At 40.0% G+C, this 27,084-nt stretch overlaps 1 protein-coding gene across 4 annotated transcripts; it reads right to left on the minus strand.

The window, feature by feature from the left end:
* Window positions 1-5,422: 5,422 nt before the first annotated feature.
* On the minus strand, window positions 5,423-25,397 carry ildr2b (immunoglobulin like domain containing receptor 2b). 4 transcript variants are annotated; one of them, XM_087829829.1, is made up of 10 exons: window positions 25,267-25,397; window positions 20,978-21,307; window positions 20,040-20,159; window positions 15,233-15,289; window positions 14,206-14,352; window positions 13,920-14,084; window positions 12,971-13,084; window positions 9,397-9,598; window positions 7,912-8,578; window positions 5,423-5,967 (listed from the first exon to the last, which is right to left on the minus strand). In XM_087829829.1, exons 1-10 carry the CDS (start codon window positions 25,304-25,306, stop codon window positions 5,932-5,934), a joined length of 1,878 nt encoding a protein of 625 aa, XP_087685955.1. In that variant the 5' UTR covers window positions 25,307-25,397; the 3' UTR covers window positions 5,423-5,931. The 4 variants fall into 4 exon arrangements, with proteins under 4 accessions (XP_087685955.1, XP_087685956.1, XP_087685958.1 ...); XM_087829830.1 differs by lacking the exon at window positions 15,233-15,289; XM_087829832.1 differs by lacking the exon at window positions 12,971-13,084.
* Window positions 25,398-27,084: the final 1,687 nt, after the last annotated feature.

Below are 27,084 nucleotides of genomic sequence, written 5' to 3' on the forward strand. Positions count from 1 at the left end.
CGTTCCTCCACACTGCTCCAGGTGACATCAGTGCCCCCGCCCCCTTTGGCAGGTGCCGCAACGAGGAAAGAGAAAGAAAGAAATAGGACGATACCGAGATAAGCTTATACGTTGTATGACACTGGATATTGTAGCCCAGAGCCTCAAATCAGAAGTACTTGACTCCCTGGTATAACTCTCAAACACATAGCTTAAAGCAGATAACTCATAGACAACCGGAGAGGAAGAGCTGGAGAGGAAATGGGCAAATTTAGAGCAAATATAGAAGATCATCCTTTAGCCTTGAGAAGTTTGCTGCTTTATAAGAAAGAACTCCGTAAAGCTAGAACATCTTACTATTCATCATTGATTGAAGAAAATAAGAACAACCCTAGGTTTCTCTTCAGCACTGTAGCCAGGCTGACAAAAAGTCAGAGCACTGTTGAGCCAATCCTTTAATGTTAACTAGTAAGGACCTCATGAACTTCTTCACAAATAACATTTTGACCATTAGAGATAAAATTACTCATAATCATCTCACAGATGTAATATTATCTGCAGCTACTGTCAGCACCATTGACATTTATTTAGAGTCTTTTTCTCCAAATGATCTTTCTGAGTTAATTTCAGTAATTACTTCCTCCAAACTATCAACATGTCTTTTAGACACCATTCCTACAAGACTGCTCAAAGAAGTCCTGCCATTAATTAATGCTTCAATGCTTCAAGCTATCTCTAATAATCAGCTACATACCAAGGGCCTTCAAGCTGGCTGTAGTTAAACCGTTGCTTAAAAAGCCATGTCTTGACCCAGTGGTCAATCTCCAACATTCCTTTCATATCAAAAATTCTTGAAAGAGTAGCTGTCAAATATCTCATAGATCATTTGCAGAGGAATGGCTTATTTGAAGAGTTTCAGTCAGGTTTCAGAGCTCATCACAGCACAGAAACAGCTTTAGTGAAGGTTACAAATGATCTTCTTATGGCCTCTGACAGTGGACTCATCTCTGTCCTGCTAGACCTCAGTGCAGCTTTCGATACTGTTGACCATAATATAATATTAGAACGATTAGAGCACGCTGTAAATATTACAGGTACTGCGCTGCAGTTGTTTGTATCATATCTATCTAACAGACTCCTCTTCACACACTGAGGTTAATTATGGAGTTCCACAGGGTTCAGTGCTAGGACCAATTCTACTTACATTATACATGCTTCCCTTAGGCAGTATCGTCAGAAGGCATAGCATACATTTTCACTGCTAGGAATGTCTTAAAGACATAAAGACCTGGATGGCCGCTAACTTTTTGCTCCTTAATTCAGATAAAGCTAAGGTTATTGTACTCGGCCCTGAAAATCTTAGAAATATGGTATCTAACCAGATTCTTACTCTGGATGGCATTACCTTGGCATCCAGTAACACTGTGAGGAACCTTGGAGTCATTTTTGACCAGGATATGTCCTTCAACGCACATATTAAACAAATATGTAGGACTGCTTTTTTTCCATTTGGGCAACATCTCTAAAATGAGAAATATCCTGTCTGAGAATGATGCTGAAAAACTAGTTCATGCATTTATTACTTCTAGGCTGCACTACTGTAATTCATTATTATCACAATGTCCTAAAATCTCTCCGAAAAGCCTTCAGTTTATCCAAAATGGTGCAGCAAGAGTACTGACAGGGACTAGAAAGAGAGAGCATATTTCTCCCATATTGGCTTCCCTTATTGGCTCCCTGTTAAATCCAGAATTAAATTCAAAATCCTGCTCCTCACACACAGGCCCCATCCTATCTTAATGACCTTATAGTACCATATGACCCCATTAGAGCACTTCGCTCTTGCACTGCAGGCTTACTTGTTGTTCCTGGAGTATTTAAAAGTAGAATGGGAGGGAGAGCCTTCAGTTTTCAGGCCCCTCTTCTGTGGAACCGGCTTCCAGTTTGGATTCGGGGGACAGACACTATCTCTACCTTTAAGGCTTAAAGCTTTCCTTTTTGCTAAAGCATATAGTTAGGGCTGGATAAGGTGACTCTGAATCCTTCCTTAGTTATGCTGCAATAGGTGTAGGCTGCTGCGGGATTCCCATGATGCATTGAGTATATCTTTTTCAGTCACCTTTCTCACTTACTTTGTGTTAATAGACCTCTCTGCATCAAATCATACTTGTTATTAATCTCTGCCTCTCTTCCACAGCATGTCCTTTATCCCGCCTTCCTTCTCTAACCCCTAACAAATGAATGTAAGAGAGAGGAAAAGGAGAAAAGAAAAAAAATACTAGGATATGTGACTTGCTATAACTATTGGCCCAGTTGACATATTATGGTGGTTATATACTTCCTGTCCACTTTTTTAGTTATACCTGTTGCAAATATCTAATCAGCCGCTCAGTGTATTTAGGTATGTAGGTCAAGACAACCTGCCGAAGTTCAAACTAAGTATCAGAATGCGGGACGTATTTCAGAAACTGCTGATCTACTGGGATCCTTATATAATACAATACTTTACTGTATTACATTATACTATAGTTTACACCATAGATAGAGGCATTCTTTATGTTAAAGTTAAGATCCATGATGGGAGTTTCAAGTCTGTTTTCCCTTACTGTATAAAAGAAAGCTTGGATACTGTGTAAAGTGAGTGAGGGAGAAGCAGGTCGGTTCCATTCCATTTATCGTTTATGGCATACAGCCAGAGTGCAAAGTTCACAGATGAGCCATGTTGTAGAAGCATTTGAGCTCTTTGCATGATGTTTACTTTTCCTTTTGAGGATGTACACCACTGCAGATTTCATGGTAAAAACAGAATACAAGCGTGCCTGAGGTGGACTCAAGTGCTGAGCTCAGTTCAATCAAGTGTGCTTGAAATTCAGTAAAAAACAAAGCTTCATGAATAAAGAGCTTTAAAAATGTTCCTGGCTTCACTCTGAAGCTGCCTACATGCCAATTTTTCAATTCCTTCTTTATCAGTACCTGCTGAGGACATGAAGTACCTTTGTCTTTGTGAGTCTCCAGTGTATACAAAACATTTACACTGTAATTTGCGGCCCGTGTTATATTACATTACCAAATGTTATCCAGTTATGGTTTTGTCTGCACTTTGTTTTTCTTTCATTTTGTTCTAAAGTTAACAAATACTCACTATGAGAATGACAAAACACATCTACAAACAATCAAAATTATTCTACATAACACAAAATAACTTTACACAAAGGAAAAGGAGCAGAAAGACACACAAACCCTGAAACTGTTTATATTAGTCCCACACATGCCTCATAGGAGCACCACTGTGTGTATTTTTATACTGAATGTTGTCAGTGTTTACTTAGCTCTGTATATTTGATAAGCTCTGATAAAAAAAACACAGGCTTCATCCAAGGTACACATGCATTATCAGACTCAATGAGCACTCAAAGATCAAATTCTGTGGTGACAATAGAAATTTACATTATAATAAGTGACACTCCTTACATGATAATATAAAGTGCATTTACTCAAATACAGTACTTAATATGACAGGGTATTTCTACGTTGTGCTACTTTGTACTTTTTATCTTCTTATAATGATGATCCAGTGATACAATGTATTATTATTATACAAATAATGACTTTATCTGTCTGTCTGTCTGTCTGTCTGTCTGGAGGTGAAGTGTGATTCTCAAGTGAAAGTGAAAAAATTCTTTCAGCACTATGGAAAACAGCTCATTCAAAACAAATCAGTTTCCAGGCTCTCGTGTAGCACCACTTTACATATATTAAATCTGAATTAATTTGACACTGGCTGCACATGCCAGACACATGCCTGATTAAATGCTTTAGATTCATGGACTTCAGGTTAAAAGCCACATAAATATGCCTGAAAGAGCAATAAAATGCAAATATCAATTAAAATCAGAAAACTGTGACGTGAGTGAAAATATATGTGTAAGAAAACATATCAACTTAATTTTTATATGCAAAGGTTAACAATGAATGAATAATTTAGGGATCAGATATACACATGCTGAGTGATGATACATTAGTGTTGAATGCAATTTTCTGTCAGGCTGGAGTACTTTCTGTTTTGTTGGTGAATTGGTATATTCTCATCTACTTTGTAGAGTAACTAGTACTGTAAAAAAAAAAGTCTGGAGCCACCCTCCTTCAAGGAGCCAGACATTCTAGTAATTTTTAAGAATAAAAAAGTGACTGGAATCAAGAATAAGCCAATTCTGTCTAAACATAACAGAAAACTAAGCAAAACACATAATTTCTTTCCATTTCTTTAGTTAAATCTATGAAGAATGTCAAACAGTCAAATAATTACCAGACCTGAAAAGTATGTAAAAGAGATAAACAGCATCTGAAAGTCATACCCTTAAGAAATAGGAAAGACCTGACATCGGAACTGAGTTACAAATCTGGACCTCGAGTCTACTTTTTATTGAAGCCTCAACAGAAACAGTCCCAGTCGAAGGGTGGCCGTCTAGAAGCCACCTTAAAGGAAGGGAAATGGGCTGGGCAACAACTGGACTGAAAATCAGTGGCAACAGGTCTTATGAAGTGATAAATCAAACAATGCTGGTTCAAATCAATTGATAGGTCAGGAGAGAGGTGCAATAGTGAGTTTTTACAGCCAGCTGTAAAATACAGATTGAAACTCTGTCATCGTTTGGGCTGGACTGATAACATCCGAAGCGGGTGCCAGTGCTGTGGATCTTGACAAAAATGATAGAAATCAACCATCTGTTTGAGTTTGACTCGCTGTACAGAACCATCTGGAGAACATCTGGTTTAACTTTTCAGCATGACAATGATCTCAAACACACCGCAAATGCAGTAAAAGCATACCTCAATAGAAAAACATGTACAGAAAAACACTATCAGTCATGGATTGGCATCCCCAGAGATCGAACCTCAAAATTACTGAAGCAGTGTGGGATCACCTTGACAGAGAACAGAATAAAAGACAGCCAAAGAAGAAGAAGCTTTAGGTGTCCTTCGAGAAGCCTGGAGAACGATTGCTGACGACTGCTTAAAGAAATGAAAAGAAAGTTTGTCTAAGAGAGTTCAGGCTGTGGTGAAGAAAAATGTTGTTGACTTTGGAGATTATAAGAATTGTACATACTCTGTTTTGTCATTTATATTTGCACATTTCATTAAATCACTGCTCCTGTTTCCCATTTTTCCTAGCAATATATAGAGACAAGTCAGTCATTATGTAAATAAACCAACCCCAACCCCAACTCTAATCCTTTGACTGGTTTAAATGAGTCAAAGTTCAACAGGATGCGCCAAAAATCTGATGTCAGTATTACAAACAGCAGTTTCCCTTTAAAATGATCAGACATACCTGTTGTATTTCTGACAACTTTGCCATTTTGGGTTGGGAGTGTTTTTTTCAGTATTCTCCGTTATTTTGAAGAGCAAAGACTAAACTGAGTAACCAAAGGAAAGAGGAGACTATAGCAAAGTTTACTTTATTTAAAAAGTTATTAAGCAGTGCAATTGCAATCTGTAGTACAAATTCAAGGCGCAGTATTTCCAGGAACACAGGTAACAACAGACAAAGGCAAAAATACAAAGTAAACCTGAGCTGGAGAGTAGTAGAGAAGTATGGAAGCTGGAGGCTGCTTGGTTGCTGTTCTAAAATGTTTGAATAAAAAAAAAATAAAATACAAAATCTGTCCTTGGCACCAGTGTGAGTCCAGTTACATCATTGAAATACAAAGTAAGACAAATTAAAAAAACAAACAAACAAATAAAATATGATATGCATGTACAAAAACACAAATATTAAATCCACTTTTTCCTCAGGATTCATTACTAACGTTTTTCAGTGATGTTATTTCAGTGAGATGAGCCTGACTTGCTGTGGTTGGAGCTGTAACAGTTAGCATCTCCTGCGCAGCTGCAGGACAGTTTTAATGCACAGGCTGGAAGCGCTGTGCTGGGTCCAGGCTGGAGACCCTGTCACACTATGAGTGAGTCCCTGCTCAGTGCAGTGCTCTGTTAGGGAAACATACCAAGAGCAACATATTAGGAACTTCACTTTCATGCTCATGCAGGGTTAGCACAGCCTGGGGACAGAGCTTTGTAACCATGCACAGAAATCATGCAAAACTGCAGTGGTTGCCACCTTGCTCATAGAGGAAGGACTTTGGGATATTTAGAAAGCCAGAAAGCCTGTGTGTAATGGTTGCATGCTAGGCTGTGTTATAGAGGAATAATGCGCTTTCATTCATTATCAAAAATTAGGTTAGAAAAGCCACTGCTACATAAAGTCAACACAAAATGATTTAGTGTTGACACCACAAATATAAAATCCACAATACATATTATGTACATAACACTGAGAGACATTATTAAAGATATATAAAAGATATTAAAGGACAAGACAGATGTTTTTTTCTCTATATTTCTTACTGTCAACAAATCTCATGTAAGGCTCAAACCAGCAGTGTTAGTTTACGCACACGGTGCTTCTGTAAACATTGAAACCAGCTTTAGCAGATTTTGGGAAAGCATAGCTTATAACATTTATCGGCTATTTTGTTTTATAAACCAGTTCAAAAGCTTGTTAACACAAATATCTAATCACATGGAAGCAACTCGTTGCATTTAGGCATGCAAACACAGTCAGGATGACTTGCTGAAGTTCCAACTGAGCAAGTGATTTAAATAACTTTAAACACTGCGTGATAGTGTTTCAGAAACCATTTCAGAAACTGCTTTAACCTGATAGGAAGGTAACAGTAACTCATATAATGTTTGGTCACAACCAAGATATGCAGAAGAGCCTTTCTGAAAACACTACACGTTGAACCTTGAAGCAGATCCGCTGCAGCAGCCACTCTTCTCAGCTAAGAACAGGAAACTGAGGCTACAACTCACACATACTCACTAAAATTGGACGGAGAAAACGTTGTCTGTAATGATGAATCTTCATTTCTGATGCGACATTCAGATGGCAGAGATGGAATTTGTTGTAAACATAAAAAGACAGATCTATCCTGATTTATATCAACAGTTCAGGACATGGTGGTGGTGCAGTGGTGTGGGGAATGTTTTCTTGGCACACTTGAAGAGCATTATTTAAATGCTACAGTCTACCTGACTGTGTATTGTTGCTGACCATGTCCATCTTTTTATGGCCACTTTGCACATCTTCTGATGGGTGCTTCAGAAGTGTATAGTGGAATACTGTTTTTAAATCTATATAACAGATAAACAGCTGAATGCTTATTTATACAGCAGTCAGCCTTGAAGTTACATAATAGGTCAACCGGACAGTTGTTTCCAACCATGTGATAAAAGCAAGTGAGTTGCTCCCTTTTAGCTCAGTTTTGGTCTCCACCAAGTCTTGAGTGATATACTTGGTTGTCTTTTTCATAACTGATCCACTTACTATGAAAGAACGTGTGCTAGCTCTACTGCTTTAGTACTGAACATATATCAGTATGTGTGTGGACTATAAAATAATAAGAGTGTTCTGAAAAACAATAAAACACTGACCTGATTGCAGAGCTGTGGGCTACTACAAAGCTACTGCTAATTAATTGGGGGTTTGTCCATGAATCCGTTTCAGTACGGAATGACCTGGAAACAAACAATAGGTCCCAACTGGACTCCAATTATATCAATATATAAAGTTCACCTGGAAACATTTTTACTTACTATTTTTTTCATAGCATCATGATGTTTTTAGTTTTTAAACTACATAAACCTTTTGAGGACATTAATTGACAGAAAGGAATAATTCATGACTTGATTACACAGATAGTTGTTTCTAGACTGACACATTGCTGGTTTTATGCTTTTTACAGTATTTGCTGACAGTAAGATAAAAACAGGATATCACCAGACTTGTCCTGCAACAGTTTACAGGATTTCAAGGCTCTTTTTCCTGAAGAACAGAAGAGGAAGTCCTTGTTCCTGCTATAAGTAACTCACCAGATTTCTGCTCCTTTCTCTCTCCTCTCTGCCCCCTTGCAGTGTGTGGGACATTCCCTGGTTGGGGCGGGTATAAGAGAAGGGCTTCATGGCTGCCTCTGTGGTCCTGTACCTCTCTGATCTGGGAGGTTCTGCTGTGCGGTACCGCTCTGTAGTTTGGTCAGCCCTGCGGTATCTCTCAGCCTCGAGCTCAGAGTACGGAGGCAAAGAGTCCTCATCTTCTGGGCGGTTGCTAGGTGAACGGCTGTAATAACTATCGCTGCCCTTTCCTCTGGAGCTGCCTTTAGAGGGAGTGTCACTGTCCTCGTCCATCCTCCCAGCACCTCTGTCCCTTCCCCGGCCCCTCGTTTTACTCTCAAGCATGCTGTTGAGCAAGGCGTCATCATAGGCTCTGCTTTGGGGCAGTCGAGGCGGGCGATCACTGTCCCATGTGTCTCTTCTCTTTTGCAGTACTGGTGACGGGCTGCGGCGCCCCCAGCCATCATGTTCATTTCTATAGGAGCGCCTGGGAGGGCTGTAATCCCGCTCATAAGGCCGGTCTGATGGCGCACCCCGACGTCCATGTGTGCTATAAGACCGAGCGAATTCCTCCAGCTCATCCAGAGAGCCCGTGCGCCCTCTTCTGCCCAACGTCTTTCTCTGCAGGTTCTCCGATCGGCAGTTCCACCTACAGCGAGAAGCAGCCCATGCTATACATGTTAATAACAGAACAAACAAAACTGGAGAAAACATTTATCTCACCAAGAAGCAACCTCCAGGGCTGACAAACGAAGCCAACGTGGAAAGGCTCGCTCCAAAATTTAGAAAACCCTTGTAGACTCCCATGTTAGCTACTTTTAGCTGATCCATTATTCTCAATGGGTCACTACAGCAGGATGCTCTGCACGTTTGACAGAGGAATTTGTGTCTCCTCCCAGGATCAAACCAGGGATCTTTCATTTGTTGGGCAAAAAGTGTAAACCACTACACTAAAAGCCATTACTGCAGACAATGTTTACATCCTGGTTTAATTTTGCTTTTTAACAGCTCTTTCAACAATTTTTTAAAATGGTAATTACCTGTATTAACGTTCTATTCATGAACAGTTTTGGTGAGAGAAAATAGTCGTAGAGTAACACGTCACTTTTAGGAGGTTTACATTTGGACTGCTTTTACTTACAAAGGGGAAAAAGTGTGCAGCCACGTTTGCTGCAGGTGATGCAGTGAAGTACATTGAACAGAGTGGAACAATTATAATCTATTGTTTCTACTGGCAAAATTACATTCCTTAGCAATAATTTGTGGTTGACAAAAAGGTATTTCAGCCATTTTTATGGTGTTATTGTGTTTTGCCTATGAATATCTTTGGATTCACTTTGTTTCAAGCAACATAAAGACGTCACCATGACTTTCAGAAACATCTATTGTCAAATGTTTTCTGGCATTAAACAGTAAATACAACAACCTGATAGAAACTCTTCAGAGTGAAGCATCTCTCCACCTTACCTGCGGTCCAGTTCATCATCTGAGTGGTTAATTCTGTCTTGTCTGAGTCTTCGGCTTTGTGTAGGTGGAGCTGCTCTCCGCACCGACAGGTCATCGAGGTCTGCGATAGGTGGAAGTGCTTTCATCTGGACCGCCTGAAAGGTGTTTCTGAAGTCTGTAGTCCCTCCATCATGAAGCGAGCTGAGCTCTGATACGCTCCTGGCTGCTGGGACAGACACATCGCTAACATGATACTTGCTGTTTATACTAATAAAGTCATTTTGAATGAACAGCGGGCGGTATAAAGGTATGAATGCATTCAAGGAAGAATAGGATCAGACGATGTTTTTTATTTTTTTAATTAAAAAAAGAATCATTAGGGAACAAATTAATTAACATTAAAATGACAAATGCATGATCTGTCTTTGTTATTACTATTATTATTATTATGAACACAGGAACTGCAGTGTATCCCAGACATTCCACAGTGATGCCATTAATGCTCCATACATGCCTTTTAAATGCCCCCAGAAATGCTTTGGTAGATCTGTTTATGAAAACTGCACAGGCTGTCTCACAAACTTAAAATACTACATTTGATTATCTGTACGAACTGTTGTACTTGAAGCTGAATGATAGACACACTCCTCGAGAAGACTCCATAAAGAGATCGCAAAGATTTTGATTTTGCTGACAAATATTCTCCACTTTTACCCACTGAAGTGTATAAAACACAGTACTTGTATTTGTGCACACTAAGCTGAGTGAGCACAGCAGGGCAAACCATGACACTTACTTCCTGAGATGTCCTAATATAGAGCATCAACAACTGGGGATGGGCAACATTCTGATGTTTCAAATTATATCCTTCCATTTTAATTCTCTCAGTGATTTTCAGATTGTTAACACCGTCATCATTTGGATATGGTGGGCCTGTGGTTTTTAGATTAGGATGTGATGTGCTCATATTTCCAGCCCCTATGTGGGATTCAGCTGATCTATTTTTTACAATTGTGAAAAATAATCTACACCTTCTTTAGATTATTAAGGTTATAAATTTCAGGACAACGTAAAAAAAAAAACTAATCTGGTCCTTCTCAGGTTCTAAAATTATCTCAGATGAACAACAACACGTGACATATTACACTGTATTGTTATTTATTTAGCAAAAAAACTAACCCATAAAGCAGAGCAGTTTGTGAGAAAAATATGTACACCCTTACTGCCTCCGTAGTCATTAACAGTGCATCGTTCCACGGTGAGAAAGATTTACAAATTTAATCTTCCCAAGTGGCCTTTCCAGCAAATTCACCCTAAGTTCACACTGCTCAGACCCTCACGCTCTACAGGCCCCAGTTAGCATGTTAAACGTTAGAAGTCCAGACTGTAGAATTAGAAACAGACTGAACAAGTATGACATGCTTGGAAGGTGTCATGGTCTTGGGTCGGTGACCCAGCGCTTTAAGTTTATTATTATCATTTTCTAGTTTATTGTTATGATTATTATTTGAGTTCTCTTGGGTCTGCCTCTGAGTCTGCGTCTGTATCTCTGTCTATGGTGTCACCCCGTATGTTTGTGAATCTGTCTGTTCAGTTCAGCGTCTTGTCTGGTTCCCGGTGTCTGAGTTTCCTGTTTTATTGTGAAGGTCTGTGTCTTTTGTGAGTGTACTCAGTTTACGTTTCCCCTGTCTCGTCAGCTGTGATTTCTCCCAGGTGTGTTCCCCTCCTGTCTCTCATCCCTTGATTACTGCAATCTGTGTATTTAAGCCCTGTGTTTCTCTGTGTCAGTGTCGCGTTGTTAACGTCTGCTCACCCTCAGATTTCACTGTGTGTTCCGTTACCTGTTATGCCTGCCTGTTAGTTTATTTTCCCCCCCAGTATAGTTAGTCTTTTGTTCAGTCTGCAACCTGCAATAAAGCTGTTTATTTTGAGTTCAACTTTGCCTCAGTGAGTCCTGCATTTTGGGTCCTTCCTCCCTGCCTGCCTGCACACAGCCATGACAGAAGGGCTGCCAGGTACAAGCATCTTCTCTCTAAAAGCAATATTCTTTTGGAAAGGTTTCGAAAATTGCTTCTAAATAAACCTCTAGACTTTTAGAACAATGTTCTTTGTACAGATGATGCCATGGTACTGGGACTTTACCCAGCCTTTTTTTATTCTTTCCTTTATAATGATGATTTAAGTTCAAGTTTATACAGATTTAGTCTTGAGTTTTATTCATTTATGTTTATGTTTACTTGTATTTCCAGGTTTTGGTTTCTTATCTTTGAGGGTCATCTTGCGTGTTTGTCTCATCGCTGTGTCTCACGTGTGAGTCTGTTTGTGTCATTTGTGTTTACGTCTCCCTCGCTCAATGTGTGTCTCGCTCCCTCTGTTCCCTGTACCTAGTCAGTCTGCATCTCAGTGTGTGTTTCTCGTACTTTCTGTTTTACTTTGATAGTCTCCAGTATTGTCTGCAACATGTTTTGTCCCCTGTCTCGTCAATTAGATTAGGTCCAGCTGTGTTCCCCAGGTGTTTCCTCTTCACCCTGATTCCCTCTTGTGTGTATATATTGTCTGTGTCTCCCTCTGTCCAGTGTTGTGATCTCCCTCAATGCTGTGTGTTCTGCCTGTCAGTTTAGTTTCTAGTTTCTCCCAGTTTGGTTTCATGTCCTTTGTATTTCCAGCAATACAGCTGAGTTTTGAGCTCAGTCCTGCTTGAGAGTCTGCATTTTGGCTGTTCAATCCTGCCTGCCTCACACAGCCGTTATGACAGATGGAACCAAAGCGGAGTTATCTGGCTTTAAAGCGTCACGTTTGGAGAAAAGCAAATCAACATATATCAGCACAAACATCTCATAGCAGCTGTGAAGCACTCTGGTGGAGAGGTGGTGATTTTTCACTTGGTTGCAGTGACATGATGGGAATATTGCTTTAGCTGAGTCGACAAAACCTAAACCTCACGTTGGAGATAACAGGTATCATGATGGTGGATTTCTCTGTAACGCCGCTGTGTGCACTTCCATAAAAAGGGGCGTGTCACAGATCATAAAACTCACTCCTACACAAAACGATCCCTGTGAGTGTCACTTACTCCAGACAGAGACATTATCAGATAATAATGACTACTTAACTCATCTGTTAAGTACGGCTTAACAAATTACATATTTCCCCAGAAGAGTCTTTATTCCACTTGAACCATGCAGCAAAATAAAAGAATCCGTTAAAATGACAATTTTAAGCCAAAACTCTGAACATAACCTGCTTCTAACCAGACTATATATTCAGTATACATTACCATGGTGATTTAGCAAGGTAGAAAAAGAGGCACAGACAACTCTGACTTGACAAAGCTTAGAAAAGAAGATGTGCTTCACATATTTTCACATGACTGTGTGTTTTCAAACTCATTAAAAAGTATGACTCCACAAGTTAACCTTGCAATTTGTGAATGAGAAAAAAGGGACAGATATTATTTTTTTCAAATATAGAAGGATTAGACGGCAACTAGTAAGATTTAATTCCCACAAACCATGCACATAAAACACGTACATACATATAAACACACACACTGCCACACAGATGAAAGAAACTAGCCTAATCTGTGCAGGCTTACATTTGAATGCTGCCATCTTGCTGCGCGGAAACTGAGCCAGCTCCTTCTCTATGTAGTACAGAACTTTTATTGAGTCCTGGGCTGGACTGGCTTTGAGCCGGTAACCACTGCGCACTGTGAATGTCAACACACACACACACACCTATAGATAGATTGAGAAAAACAAAACCATGCAAGGACGCACACAAACACTCTTGAGTGTGCAAAGTATACGAGACAAAACAACCTTACGTGTTAATAATGGATTAAATTCAAAAAAAGAGAAGAACAGACATTTCTTCAGACATTTCAGACATTCAGACTTTTCATTGTAGAGACAAGGATGAGAGATGATGGATGAGATGAAGGTTAGTCGTGTCAGTGTTTGATGAAGAGAAAAAGGCAGCTGTCACTGACATTTCTATGTAAGACTATAAACAACGTTAATTACACCCCTTGTTCAAATAGTCCTCAGAGAAGGTTTTAGAGCTCAAAAGCAGTGACAAAGAAGAGTGAATACTGAGCTCGTCAATATTGTTTTTGCCTCTCCAAAAGCGTTAAAAACAGTCATTGAACTTTCAACACTAGAACCACCGATCGCAGTCATTTTGACCCCATCCTCCAACAGTACCAGCAAAGAAGTCACTTCCAAAGAAATCAGTTAAGTTGTTCATGTTCATCTATTTTTTGAATAATAATAATAATAGTAGTAAGATTTGACAAAGTATTGAATCGGTTTTGGGGTTTTAATAATTTTGATTATTTTATTACAAATCACAAAGGTGAAATTAGAATTTTAAAATCCATCAATAAACTATGAGCACAATAAACAACACGTAACTACCATATGCAAATATTAAATATATATTGCATACAGGCGGCCTATAACTTATTTTAAATTTTTACCTGTAAAATTACAAAATAATTCTCATCTTTCAGGAACCATTTGAATTCTTCCTCTACCACTCACCTCCAGACAGGTTATTCTCCACTGAGGGGATCGAGTTGATCTTTGTGTCCGTGTAAGAGGAAGAGGCCACAGGGACCACAGTAGGTATACCAGGAATGTAATAGGGATACACAGGGACCTGAGCAGCAGGCTGTCTGCTCTTTGCCATCTTCCCCGCTTCATACACTGCATAAATAACACACTTTCATTGTTGATGTTAAAGAACGGGGATATTCAATTAAAAAAAAGGACATTCATTTTTTTAAAGAGGATGCAGGACAGTCATTGGGTTGTTTGTGTTACTCACGGTGTCGTGGGCAGCAGCAAGTGTCAGGGCAGCAGCAGCAGCGGACGTAGCAGCAGCAGGAGTGAGGACAGCACTGGCACCAGCAGATCCCCAACAACAGCAGGAGCAAGATGCTGCCCAGGACTACAGATCCCACAAACGCCCATTCTGATTTACATACATACAAAAAAAAAAGGTAACAGTCAATGATTAAACACTCTGAACAGTGATTTAACATCACTACACCAAAGTGAGAAGTTCAACCAGTGGAGGTCAGCAAAACCAAGATTTTCACATAACAGTCATATCTAGTGGTAACTAGATACAACTGAAATATGGCCACAACCATTAAAATCAGTCAGACTGGGCCAAACTCAAAAGGATTTGTGCAGTTTGTGACAAAAGCTCAGCTGAGTGAAGGAATTCAGCTAAAGGGCTGAAAATTGTTCTCCGAAGTTCAGCCTTTTTTGAAATGTCTTTGTTTATTTCAGATCTCAGCATTTGAATTGCTGAAATGTTATAACTGACAAAGATTTTGGACAAAAAAATAAACCCAGTCCCTTTATTAAAAAAAAGCTGATGTTTGGCGCTCTCCTCCACTGATGTACCCAGACAACAGACCCCTACAAACAGGAAACTTTAGGGGACATCAAAGGAAATCAGAGTTACTTTTATCCGTTCTCACATCTTTGAACCATCAAAACCATAACAACAGACTTCCTCAGGGTGTGCCAAGAGTCAAAATCCACTCACTAACAACACATTTCCCCTGTGAAATTTGAAATCATAACTGGAGGTAAACAATAACAACTACAACTCTGTGAATTTGGCTTCATGTAGCTTCACTAACTAACTGTGTTCATATCGGGCATAGAAGCTCCAGCTACAAGGCTGTCATGTTTATTCAGTCAAATTTCTAACAAGTGAATGTACATTTGTTAGTCAAAGAGAGTTTTATCTGGTCAGTTGGAATTAGAAACATCAGGAGGCAATAGAAAAGCTGGAAAATGCCAGGCAGAGAGACAGACATGCAGCGGAGGGACCATACCTGGCATAATCTCCAAATCAAACTCAGGGAGTAGATCTTGCTGCTCACCTGTCCGGCCTGCAGAGAAAGGGAGAGGACAGGTGAAGGCCGGCAGAGGAAGCGGGAAGCAGGAGTCAAAAGGTCAGGCAAATTAGCAAATTTGGCAGAAGGTAGATGATTAATGGTCATGCACTATTTGGGGAATGAAAGTTTAAGTATGAAAAAATGGGTCTGCATCTAGAAAATATCAAACTTATCAATGAAGACGTTTGTTGTTGACCATGCTGTCTGTGACAAACTGAAATGTCTATTAGATGGACTCCCGTGACATGTGGTTCACATGTTCACATCCCAAAAGTTTGACCCTTTTTGATCTGGAGGTCCATTTACTTCCCATTTGTACCACCAGGATGTTTTATATAGATAATAACTACGGGTGCAACAATACATGTATCTGTATTGAACCGTTCGATAAAGTGGTTCGGTACGCACATGTATTGAACGATACAAAAGTTTTAATTTATTTGGTCAACTTTTCTTCTGACAATGCAGTCTGTGTTGAGGGCTCAGTGGATCTGCGTTCGATTACTCCGCCTAGGCTGCACTGTCGAGCGCAGATCCACTGAGCGCCGCCCATATGCATTCACTCAAGTTAGCATGGCAACTGGCTCAACGCTACCCCAAATTGAACCTCTTCCACCATCATTCAGATCTGGAGTTTGGAACTATTTTGGTTTTCATGTGAAATATGACCCTACTTAAGCGCGTCGTGGACAAAAGTACAACAGTATGTCGGATGTGCCACGCAATGCTCAATTACATCGGTGGGAACACAACGAATATAACTGCACATTTACGCCGACATCACGCTAGTGCAAAGACAAGTGGAAGCAGACAAAAACAACAACAAGCACGCATGCTACAAACTTTACCTGAGTCAATTAGACAGCCGTTAGAACATGAAAGAGATAGAAAGGGCAATCGCTACTTTTATTGCTGTCGACAAAATAGCTTTTATTTTGGAAAGAGCCATATATCTGTAATAAACTCTCTTTTCCACATATGAGTGATTTCTCCATCAGATACATTTATTTATTTTTTGTTATTTAGTTGTTTCAGCAATATTTAATTTAAAAACTGTACTTTTGCATTAAAAGAAATATTTATAATTTTAATAACTTGACATGAAAAATTTTTTCGTATCGAAAAAATATCGAACCGTGACACCAAAGTATCGAAACGAACTGAACCGTGAATTTTGTGCATCATTGCAACCCTAATAATAACATAAAATTCATTGTTCCCAGAGATCCCTCTCTGATCTCTTGAACTACAATATGACCCACGTGCCAGACAGCAAGAGGTAGACTAACAAAAAGCAAGCCTTTATTAGCTGCTGGCAAATTAATAGGTAAAGTTGAACTGAGACTAAAGGAAACACAAAATAGAAAGGGCCACAAGGAGGCTAAACTAAGAGAAACTGCCAAACACCAACACAGAGTCTAAAAGGTGATTATAGCAAATACAAAGGACAAAAGAAGACAGGACTATTTATACACTGGGGGCTGATTGGAACAAGACGGGTACAGACAATCAGGACAATCACAAAGGAGCCAGTAAAACCTGACATGAAAGAAAACCAACCTTCAAAGAAATCAGGAAAAAAAACAAGAGACAATTACACTGCAACACAAAAACTAACACTAACAAGATGTCAGATAAAAGGGAGCACTGGAGGGCAAAGGCACTAACCAGAAAGATGAGACAGAGGGAGCAACAGATAGGGATCCCAAAAGGTTGATTCTCTTCATCTGCAGAATAACAGTAAATTTGCACAATAACTGAAACAAGGGTTTTCAGTTATTGGGCAAATACAATACAACTGAAAGCCCAGTTATTGTGCAAATGTACTGTTTATAAGGTTGGGGAAACCTAAAGTCAGCTGAGACTGAAGAAGTCACTTGGATGAGTGAGGAAACGTTTCTCCCACTGAAAACGCTACGTCCAGATGAACAGAATCAACCTTTTGGGATTTACTTACCTGGATGATTGAGCATGCATCAAGACAACAGATAGGGAAACAGAGGGAACTAAACACACAAAAAAGCAGAATAAAATAAATTAAAACTTAAATAAAAACTATTAAAGCCTTTTTCTTTGATGCCATGCACAGTCAACGTGCCTCAGCGTTAACATTAAAACTGCACACTGTTAACTGAATGCTGTTAATCATTTTACATGCATGCAGACACCCAAACACATGCAAGCAATTGAGACGTGAGAGGCGACAGACAGGGAGGTTTGGAAACTGGGACACTGATGGCACCAGGGCAACAATTTACCGCGCAAGCTCGTCAAAACAAGGTCATGCAAGTCGCGCTGCTGTGAAACAATGTGCCTGTTGTGCTCAATATGTATGACATGAAGGTCAAAATCAGAACAAAAATTCAAGGAAATTACTCGCCGAATACAGAAAGGGATCAGCAACAGGTGTGCAGGAGTCAGCTACAGATGTTTTTAATGTGTTTATTATGAGGTCTGAAAACACTGATTACAGTAAAGACTGGTTACTGTCTGATATGACAACATTGGTAGACTAAACAACTCTTGGTACTGAGGCTGCAAAGTGTGCTGAGTAAGCGCTTATTAAGGAGTGGGGAAAAAAACAGTCTTGCTACCTTGGCCCTGCCTCACTTGACTGCATACCATCCGTAACCTGAGAGAGCTGAGGAGCTGTGCAGCTCCGAGAGGGAGGGGAGGTCGACGAGTAAGAAATGGAGGAGTGCATGAGAAGATTTTGCAAGGCAAAAGGGAGGGAAGGGGAGTGAGTGTGAAAGAGAACTGATTTCACAAGTAAATGTTATCAGCGTTCAAGGTGCTGGTGAACAAAGAATGTTTTTTTGATCATGTGCTTTCATATTTGAACTGTAGCCTAAATATGGAGTTAGAGCCAAGCAGCAGTTTTGTAGTAACACTGGTGAAGAAAGTTGAATATAAGTACCAGAAACTTTTAAAAACAACCAGTTTGGCACAGAAAACGTTTTACACACTTTCTAATTCTAACTTCAAAATTACAACATGCACAAGCTAAGAAGTTCAGCACTAAAGCCAAATGAGTCTTGTTATTCTCACACGTTTAAGCCCCTTCTTCTCTCCTGGGAGAAGACTGTAATCAGATTAGTGCTAAACTAAAGAGGGCTACATGAATGAGCAGACTTCATAAGCATCAGGCTGGCCTAACTTAAAGGGAGAAAACCAGTTTGAGAAAATAACAGATCACACCATCAGTTTTTTTTTTTTAAGTGTTTAGTCGTATTTATTTCATATCACAAGCAAAACAAACAACGAAGTAGACTTTTTGATCCTGGAAGTGCAGCGCAACAGCAACATCAAAGCACCATGCTGTGTTCCTGTATAAGTCAGAAGTTGGAATTCCAAAGTTACCAGTCGGAATTCGAATCTGGAACACCTCCTCACCTCAGAAAGTTGGAGCAGTCCCATCAACCCTGAGCAAACAATCCTGTTTTCCCTGGCTTTTTCTGGAACTTGCTAACTCAGGATTGACGTCACTCCGGACTTCCTATAGTCCACTTCCGAGGTATCTGGAATGTTGCTTCAGATATGTTCATTCACACAGTCAGGGTTCATAAGCAACAGACCAAAGAAACCAATCCTATCAACCAGGAAGAGTTGGCTAATCTCTCTGATGTCACAGTTGGGAAGTTTATCCAACAAAAGAAGGATGCTATTATTAGTTGTTCGATAATATCCTCATATCTACATGTGCATGTCTACATGTGCACGACTTCTACTGCCATCCTCTGCTCTATGTTTCACTCTGTGTGTTTGCCTTTTAGCTCCTTGTGTGTGATGGTGAAACAGACACATACAGAGCGAAGGAGCGGAGAGACAGGACGAGTGAAGTTAACATTACTGTTACTATAAGCAGTAAAAGTGAGCGCTAATTCATCTGAATGATTTGTGTTGGCAGTTAGCACTTAGCTGTTGTCCCATGAGCACAAGCTACTGTGGATTTTTTAAAGTGCTTTGAACGCTCCACCAAAACAGCAGCCTCCAGATATTTTGGCATTGTGTGTGAGAACTACTAAGTAAAGCTTGAAAAAGTAAAGGGATAGGAAGGGAAGGGACAGCAGGATAATTTGCATATCCCACACTGTACATGCTAATTGAGGCAAAAGGCTCAGCTTTTGCTGATATGAAGGGAATATTTTCATCTAACTGTATTGAATACATCAGTGCTTGGAGGGGGACCTTTAACAAGCTCTTGTTTGGTCTGAAAATACATATTACCAAGTTCAACATCTTATAGTCTGGGTTAAACAAAAAACAATCTTACTTAGTGAAAATGCTACTTCAAGATTTACAGTAAGTCATGACTCTCTGATCTTAGTGCTGAAGTGTTGGCAGTTTAGTGAAGATTTGGGAGGTGTGTATAATGATTAACCAGTGATACTCCCCAATGAGCAAACGCCACACAGACAAACACGCTCGCTGTTGTTCAGCTGAAGCTCCCCTGCAGTCTTTGAGCCTCCTGACATACTGTGTAACTGACCTGAGATGTAACGGCTCCACACCGGCTCTCTAAAGCGTGCGACCGGCTAAAGAATAGAGTCCGTTATGGAGGATCGAGGGCATGTAAAGAAGGAAACACCATTTAGCTGTCTCCATGGAAACCGTAGTAAGGGCACTCAGGAATGCAGCACAATTAAGAGACCACTTCTAAAACCTTTACCAACAACGCGCAGGAAAATACTCCCAAACAAACAAACAAATAGAAAAATATAGGTCAACTTTCTCGCATGCTTACCGAGCACCAGTAATTCCACCTGATCCTCGTTCTTCCCCTCCAGATCATCAGCGATCACGACTTTGCAGAAATACACCCCGCTGTCGCCCCACTGCAGCTCCCCAATACGCAGGTCTGCTTCTGCACAGATTACAAAACAAGGACAAAAATTATATTTCTACATATTTACAAATATTAATATGTCAAATGGCACAACATGTTCACAAACTTTTTAAGGCTGCATTTTTAAAATTCAAGCGGAATCATTTAACACTGACGCCACCCAATAAGACTGTGCCCCAAATTTGAGGACTATGAACTGGAACTCTTTTAAGATCGATGACATGCTATTGATTGTTCAGTGGGAAGTGAGAGTATTTTCCCGGTTATGCTTGTTTCTTTGTTAGAATTATAAATCAAAAAGTCTGAATTCATCTAAAGATCCAAAAGTTGTAATTCACGTTTGGACTCAATCCTGAAAAAAGGGAGGGAGAATGTCATGTCTTGACAAAAACATGTTCAGTTGAAATGCGAGGAAGTGTAAGTCATGTTCTTAACAAAACACCACAAACTAATCTGGATGTGAAGAAAATTTGTTAAGGGTCCTGAAGTCAGTTGTTTGTTTTTAATGTCAGTAATAAAAAAAATACTGCCAAACATAAAGAAAGTTATTATCGGTCTACATGTATTTCCTTTGGCCTTTATTGTTATTGGATTTTGTGACAACAGGAGGGCGTTGTTGACACATTTAAATGGCAGACGTGTTTTGTCCTGATAAGAAGCCCACATATGAATGGGCGCGAGGGCGGGGGCCTCTGTGTGGTACCGCCATTCTTGTAGGACTGAAGCCGAAGAGATTTATTTATAGAAAACCCCGTCATCTCTGACTTATGTGTGACGATCAAACAGCTGCAGAGTCTTTCACCTTATTTCACTGAGGATAAAAGCGGTGACATTACTGTTTATGATGCTGATGTCTCTGCCTTTGTAGTGCTCAGCCAGCGTCATGGAGGCTCCCTGGGACGATGCCACTACCCGAACTGTGCGGGTGTTGTCGGAGCACTCCAGGTTGGACTTGGGTCCCAGCGCTGAGGTCTTGATGCCCAGGGTCTCCGAAAGGGAGAAGGACTCCTGCGTGCGGTCTCGACAGTAGGACTTGTACCACCACTGCACCACCGGGAGCTGGACGGAGGACGTCTGGTACTGACACGAGAGGACCACGGACTGGAAGAGGATTGCATACTGCTTTTCCTTCTGCACTGAGACATGCACACTGTCACACATGCACACTGATGGACACATACAAGCAAAAAAAAATAAAGCACAGGTGTTTTTGTTAATCTACTAAAAATGGACATATCAGTTCAGTTTGACTATTAAGTCATGCAAATGGTAAATATGCACGATGCTAGCTTAAGCAAGTCAGTTCCACCTATTCTGCAGAATGAAATACAGAGTTTACAGACTCATTTGTTAGTCCAATCAATAAAAGCGCCAGATCTGAAAACACACTACAAGCATTAAAATCCGTCCCATTTAAACAAAATTAAACCTTTAACATATTTGTTAATCAATAAATTATGTCATAACAATGACAGGAGCCAATATGTTTAATTTCGGAACTGATTTGCATCAATTTTACTTGGTTAGTAAGTCAAAGATCTGATTACGCTTTACACCACTACTTAGTTGTGATTTTATTATTAACTTTTTAACTACAGCTAAACTACAGTCTTTTTACTGTCCACTACTTGGTCATTTTGAAGGCTGCAGCTTTGTTGGTGTTAAATGATAATGTGACCTTTGCGTTATTGGGGTGGGGTCACTCTGCCCCCCTCAACTGACTTCTTTCTAGTCAGTTATTGCAGCTCAAGCTCAAGTTAATTATTCTCTGAACAGTCCCTGCTTTGGCAGCAATCTCAGTAAGTAGTACAGCTAAGGGTGCTGATTTTGGAGTGCATGTGTCTATGCAAGTGAAACTTTGGGAAGTGTCTTTGGAACGATCAGCACGTGAAGCTAGTTTGCTTGTAATCATGGATACTAGATCATGAAGAAGATGTGAGTGGGAGTGCAAATGGTCTGTCTCTGTGCTAGTCCTGTGATAAACTGGCAATCGCACCCCTCGCCCCATTGGAGCTGGGATAGGGTCCCACCCTCTTGTGAGCCTTAATTGGCTGAAAAAGATGGATGGATGGATGAATCATGATGAATAATGAATTAGCTTGTCTATCCTTAAACTGTGTAGCCTGTCTAGGTTTTCAGAGGATGAGTTTATTTCCTCCTGTAGCGCTCTTTTAAATACACATATAATGCATCTTACTGCGAATTTCAGTTTATAACCTGTGTTTTGTGGACACTGCACGTCAGCTGCCTGTCCATTTCACAGGCTCTGAAGCCGACCCTGTAATAATTTGCTCTCTGTCATCAAACTTCAGGTGAAGGAAAAGATTGCATAACTAGCGGAAGGTGATAAACTGGCAGGTGAGTCTAGATAAGAAAAGTTTGAAAACAGTAAAATGATGCAAGTGACAACTTTATGAGCAGAGCAGCAGCTGCATCTCATCTTTATCTGTACAGATGACTGATGATGACTCTGTGCTTCGGAGAAACTGTCATTATCATCATATCAAAACCAAAAGAAAGACAGGAGGAGAGATTAAGTGCGTGGGGGTCCGCTATTGCTCGGCGCTGGGGTCAGGAAGGTTAAATTCCAGTGTGTGTGGGGGGCTGGGGAGATCTAGGGAGAGGCAGGGGGTTGTCATCATAGAAGGAGGGGGGTGGAGCAGTCTGATGGGGATTTTCTGGTAGTCATATTAGCTCTAGGTGGGGCAGGAACTCAACTCTAAACATGTCCCAGAAGACAGGAAATCAAAACAAAACCAAGTCCACCAGCCTGCATCTCCCCAGGGCCAGTAAGAGGAGAATACACACTGTGTTTAGACATTTATCTCAAATGAGCACCTCTACAGCATTCTTCTGAAAAGACATCAAGTTTTCCTATTTCCAGGCAACAGTTAGGACTGTGAATAACTATTCTTCCCCCAGAAGGGAGACCCAAGGTAGAGGAATGTCATCACTGCCGGGCTTTTATTTGTCTGTCTGTATGTCAGCGGGATTACGCAAAAACTACCAGGCTTAATTCCAGAAAAATTGGTGAGGTGGAGGAAAGAAAGAGCTCGTTGCATTCGGGTGTGGATCTACACCACATTCTTTGAAAAGGATGTGTTATCCGAGTAATTGATTTTGTCTGTGAATCCCAGAAAAAGGGTTATAAAGTCAAGCATCTGTGTTTTCTTTTTTTCTGAAATGTCCAACAATCCAAAACTCAAAGAAATGCAATTAAGAATAAGAAGAAGTTACTTTCAGTTGCTGCCTTGTTAATAAGGATTTGCCACATATTTGATTTGGAACATTTCTTTTACACCAGATGCCTTTCCTTACACAATCCCAGAGGGATTTGGGTCTCGGGATCTTTCAATTGTTGAGTAAATGTGTAAACAACTACACCATGAAGCCACAAAAATATTGGTATATAAGCAGCAAATCTTTCCATTTAGAAGCTTAAACCAGAATGAATAAATCAACAGAAAAAAAATCAACAATAATTTTAATAACTAATTTATTAGTTAGTCATAAATTTTCCTAATTTTCTCCAAGTGCACTAACATGGAGCTAAAAATAAACTGAAACAAAGAGTTACGGATATGACACTGATTACATCTTAGTCAACTGCTCCATTAAATGACTAATCAGCAGACTAAAGCTTTGTCAGCTTTGTGTTTTTAACATTAAGTTGAGGCCAGCTGGTCGACGTCATCAGCTTACTTCTTCCTCTGATACACTTTAACTGCACAAACAGGAGGAAGGGTCACCAAGCTCCTAAATTCCTGCCACAGAAAGCTGTGGTCTTCCCTTTATTTCTTTTTTTCATGGACCAGTCCATTGTTAGGGCTTCCCCTCTCCTGTCCCACTTGAGCAACTGAGAGGGGGGAGGAGGTCGCAGACTGCCAGCCAATGGGAGTGTCAGGCCTTCCTCCAGCTGGATGTGAACAGACCAATTAAGCACAAGAGATTTAAATCAAACCGTTAGCCGATGAACTGGAATTCATGAATATCATGAGTTTGAGGTGAGAGGAGAGAGGACTGCTGTAACTGCTGACATGCATCATGATTACACCTGTTAACCAATGTTTACTGTCTGCCATGACTCACTGTAGGTTAATGACTGGGTTTCAGAGGCAGCAGACAGTCACACCCTCACCACCCGCATACAGTGGAAAGGCCTCAACACATAAAGGAACATAAAGGCCTCAATTAAAGATTAGATGCCAGTTTGAACCGGAGTGAGCACAGTATGTGGTCGCAAATGTTTCCCAGGTCAAAGCCCTGCTCTTGGAAGCTGCACGTTTCCTGAGCAGTCAGACTTTTCCTCTCCAAAGCTGTCACATTTCCTGCCTTTACTTTGCAATACATTCCTTCACATTGACTCATTAGCCCAACAAAAAGTGATAAGGATGAATATAGCCACTGCAGTTTCACAAAACACTCACAAAGTTCACAACAAGTGACGTGAAGAGCGCATTCTTCACAGATGCACCATCATCAGTACATTTCCAGCCTTCCTGGTTTTTTGGTACCCTTAAATATACACACTTATATATATAAATTATATAGTGACCTTATATTTACATTTTGTATAACTAATCGGTCTGACTAATAAAGTGATAGTGTAACAGATCACTTGTGTTACTCTATAACTTAGATGAGTTTCTTAATATAAATAACAAAGACATGCATCATTTTCTTGTATTTTAGATTCCGAAAACAAACAGAAGTGCCTTTTTTCAAGCACATCTACCTGAAAATTGCTAAAATACATGTAGTATTTATTATTGTACTCCAAAAAAGTACTTTTATAGACAACACCACAGCACAAAGAAGTGCCTGTAATAGCAAAGCTATAACCCACAAATCAGTAAAACATCTTAGGACCACAACATACGATCGAAACAGCATTAAATACCAGAAAATAATTACTTGGGTTGCTCTATAAATGTTAATGGAGCAAACCATCGCTGTAATTGAGAATCTATTCCTCTTTATTCACTCAAATAAAACAAAAATAAGCCTTTACCCCGTGTAGCCCCTGGGTCTGGGATAAGCACTGAGTTTACATGGGATCAACCTGTTGCGCTTTAGCCGTAAAGAAAACACATTTTAACGTTTTACTTTAGAAGGTAAGACCTACCTGAGGCTCCCAAAAAAATAGCCAGCCGGTAAACGTTCATTATATTGTCCGTTTTTATAGTAACGAGTAGTTTAACCGTTTGTTGGTCATGTCGTTTTCCGCTAACTGCGTCTGCTGCAGACCGGACTCTGACTGCGCCTAACGGGACTGTACCACTTCTCAGGGAGGTGAGGCTCAGCACAAACACTGCACCGCTCTCAGACAACTTCAGCCTAAAATTTCGGCACAAAAACAGCGTATGTCATAAGATAAGTGTCTGGATTGCAGGATAATTTTGGCTCCTGCATTAGGTTGATTAGAAGGGTCTGCAGGGGCGATTCTAGGCTCAAACTTTTAGGGTGGCTCAGCCCCAATCATAATACATACAGTGCCCTACAATTAAGATTAATGGAATATGCTGCTTGCAAACATATTCAACCCTTTTCACCTTAGTGAATCTCAGTTCGATTATATACACATTACAATTGTACTTGCAAAAGCAAGTTTGTATCACCTATTTAACGTCAGATTTGACATCAGATTGACAGTTTTTCAATGCTTAAGTTATCAAACCTAAAGCAAAGGCTTAATCATGTTGATCAGAATTTACCAAAGCAAGTTGAAGAACTACTTTTAGTGCATAGTATTGGATGTTAATCACATTACTATAATTGTGTTAAATTTTTCAGTAATGCAATAATGTAACTGTTATTGTACTAAATTAAGTAATTATATTACAGTTACCATTATGTCTTTTTTCCATTTCAAAAGTTCTTTAGTTATCTGAACACTATGTGGATAGAAAGAAAAAAACCCCATCAAACCTAGATGTTTCTACGGTGGCCCTGAGAGGCCAAACGGACTGCAACTTCAGAAAACACTTGCAAAAAGAAAAATGCTGCAAAAAGAAAAATGCTGCAAAAAGAAAAACACTTGCAAAAAGAAAAATGCTGCAAAAAGAAAAACGCTGCAAAAAGAAAAATGCTGCAAAAAGAAAAACACTTGCAAAAAGAAAAATGCTGCAAAAAGAAAAATGCTGCAAAAAGAAAAACGCTGCAAAAAGAAAATGCTGCAAAAAGAAAAACGCTGCAAAAAGAAAATGCTGCAAAAGCACACACAACACAACGGAAATGTTTCTGGGGAGACAATAACCAGACGGACCAGTTGCACGAACCAAAACATGCTAACGAGTGCACTGGGACTGGGTGACACTTCAAAGAAGTGGAAGCGGAGCGGCCAAAGAGTAAACTTTCAAAAGTAAGTTCTGAATATTATGTCACTTATTTATGTGCAAATGTTTAATAATGAAGAACATTAAAACATTACTGTTGGCCACATGCCGGCAAAGTTATGTGACATTAGCGATGTTTGTACTTTCAGCGTTTACTTTGTTTTAAAGCCTTTACTTTAAAATATATGCCGTTCGATAGTCGACCTTAATCTTACAGAGAATGTGATGATTTTGTGGATAATTAAAGTCAGTCATATATCCTCAAACACAACAAGCTGAAAGTCAGTGATGCTGCTCGGTTTGCAGTCCTGAATATCACGGCACAAGCAGGATTCATTGCACTGTTAATGTTAGCTATGTTATTTTGCTGCCTCTGTTCGGTGGTGTCGAGCCAAACGGACTTTAACGTGTGTTTGAATGAGCTGACGGTTCACTCGTTAAGCTGAAAGAAAGATGCTTTAATCACAGGAGTCACACATGTGTCCACTGTACCATCTGGGAACTCTTCTTGTTTAGCACTCGTAATAACACAAACACTAAATCCTCCTGTTTGTAGCAGTGTATACACCTGAGACTGTCACCTGTCTGTCTGTCCTGCACTCTCTCTC

This window comes from Neolamprologus brichardi, chromosome 16 (assembly GCF_056152115.1).
Source record: "Neolamprologus brichardi isolate AB-2024 chromosome 16, ASM5615211v1, whole genome shotgun sequence".
Lineage (NCBI taxonomy): Eukaryota > Metazoa > Chordata > Actinopteri > Cichliformes > Cichlidae > Neolamprologus > Neolamprologus brichardi.

Excerpts from the sequence above, each read along its gene's own strand:
- ildr2b (XM_087829829.1), bottom strand. The coding sequence starts at position 25,306 with ATGAACGTTTACCGGCTGGCTATTTTTTTGGGAGCCTCAG. Across the intron at positions 15,290-20,039 it reads GGTGGAATTACTGGTGCTCG|GCCGGACAGGTGAGCAGCAA; the intron begins GTAAGCATGCGA and ends CTTTCTCTGCAG. Across the intron at positions 8,579-9,396 it reads GATGATGAACTGGACCGCAG|GTGGAACTGCCGATCGGAGA; the intron begins GTAAGGTGGAGA and ends TTCTCGCTGTAG.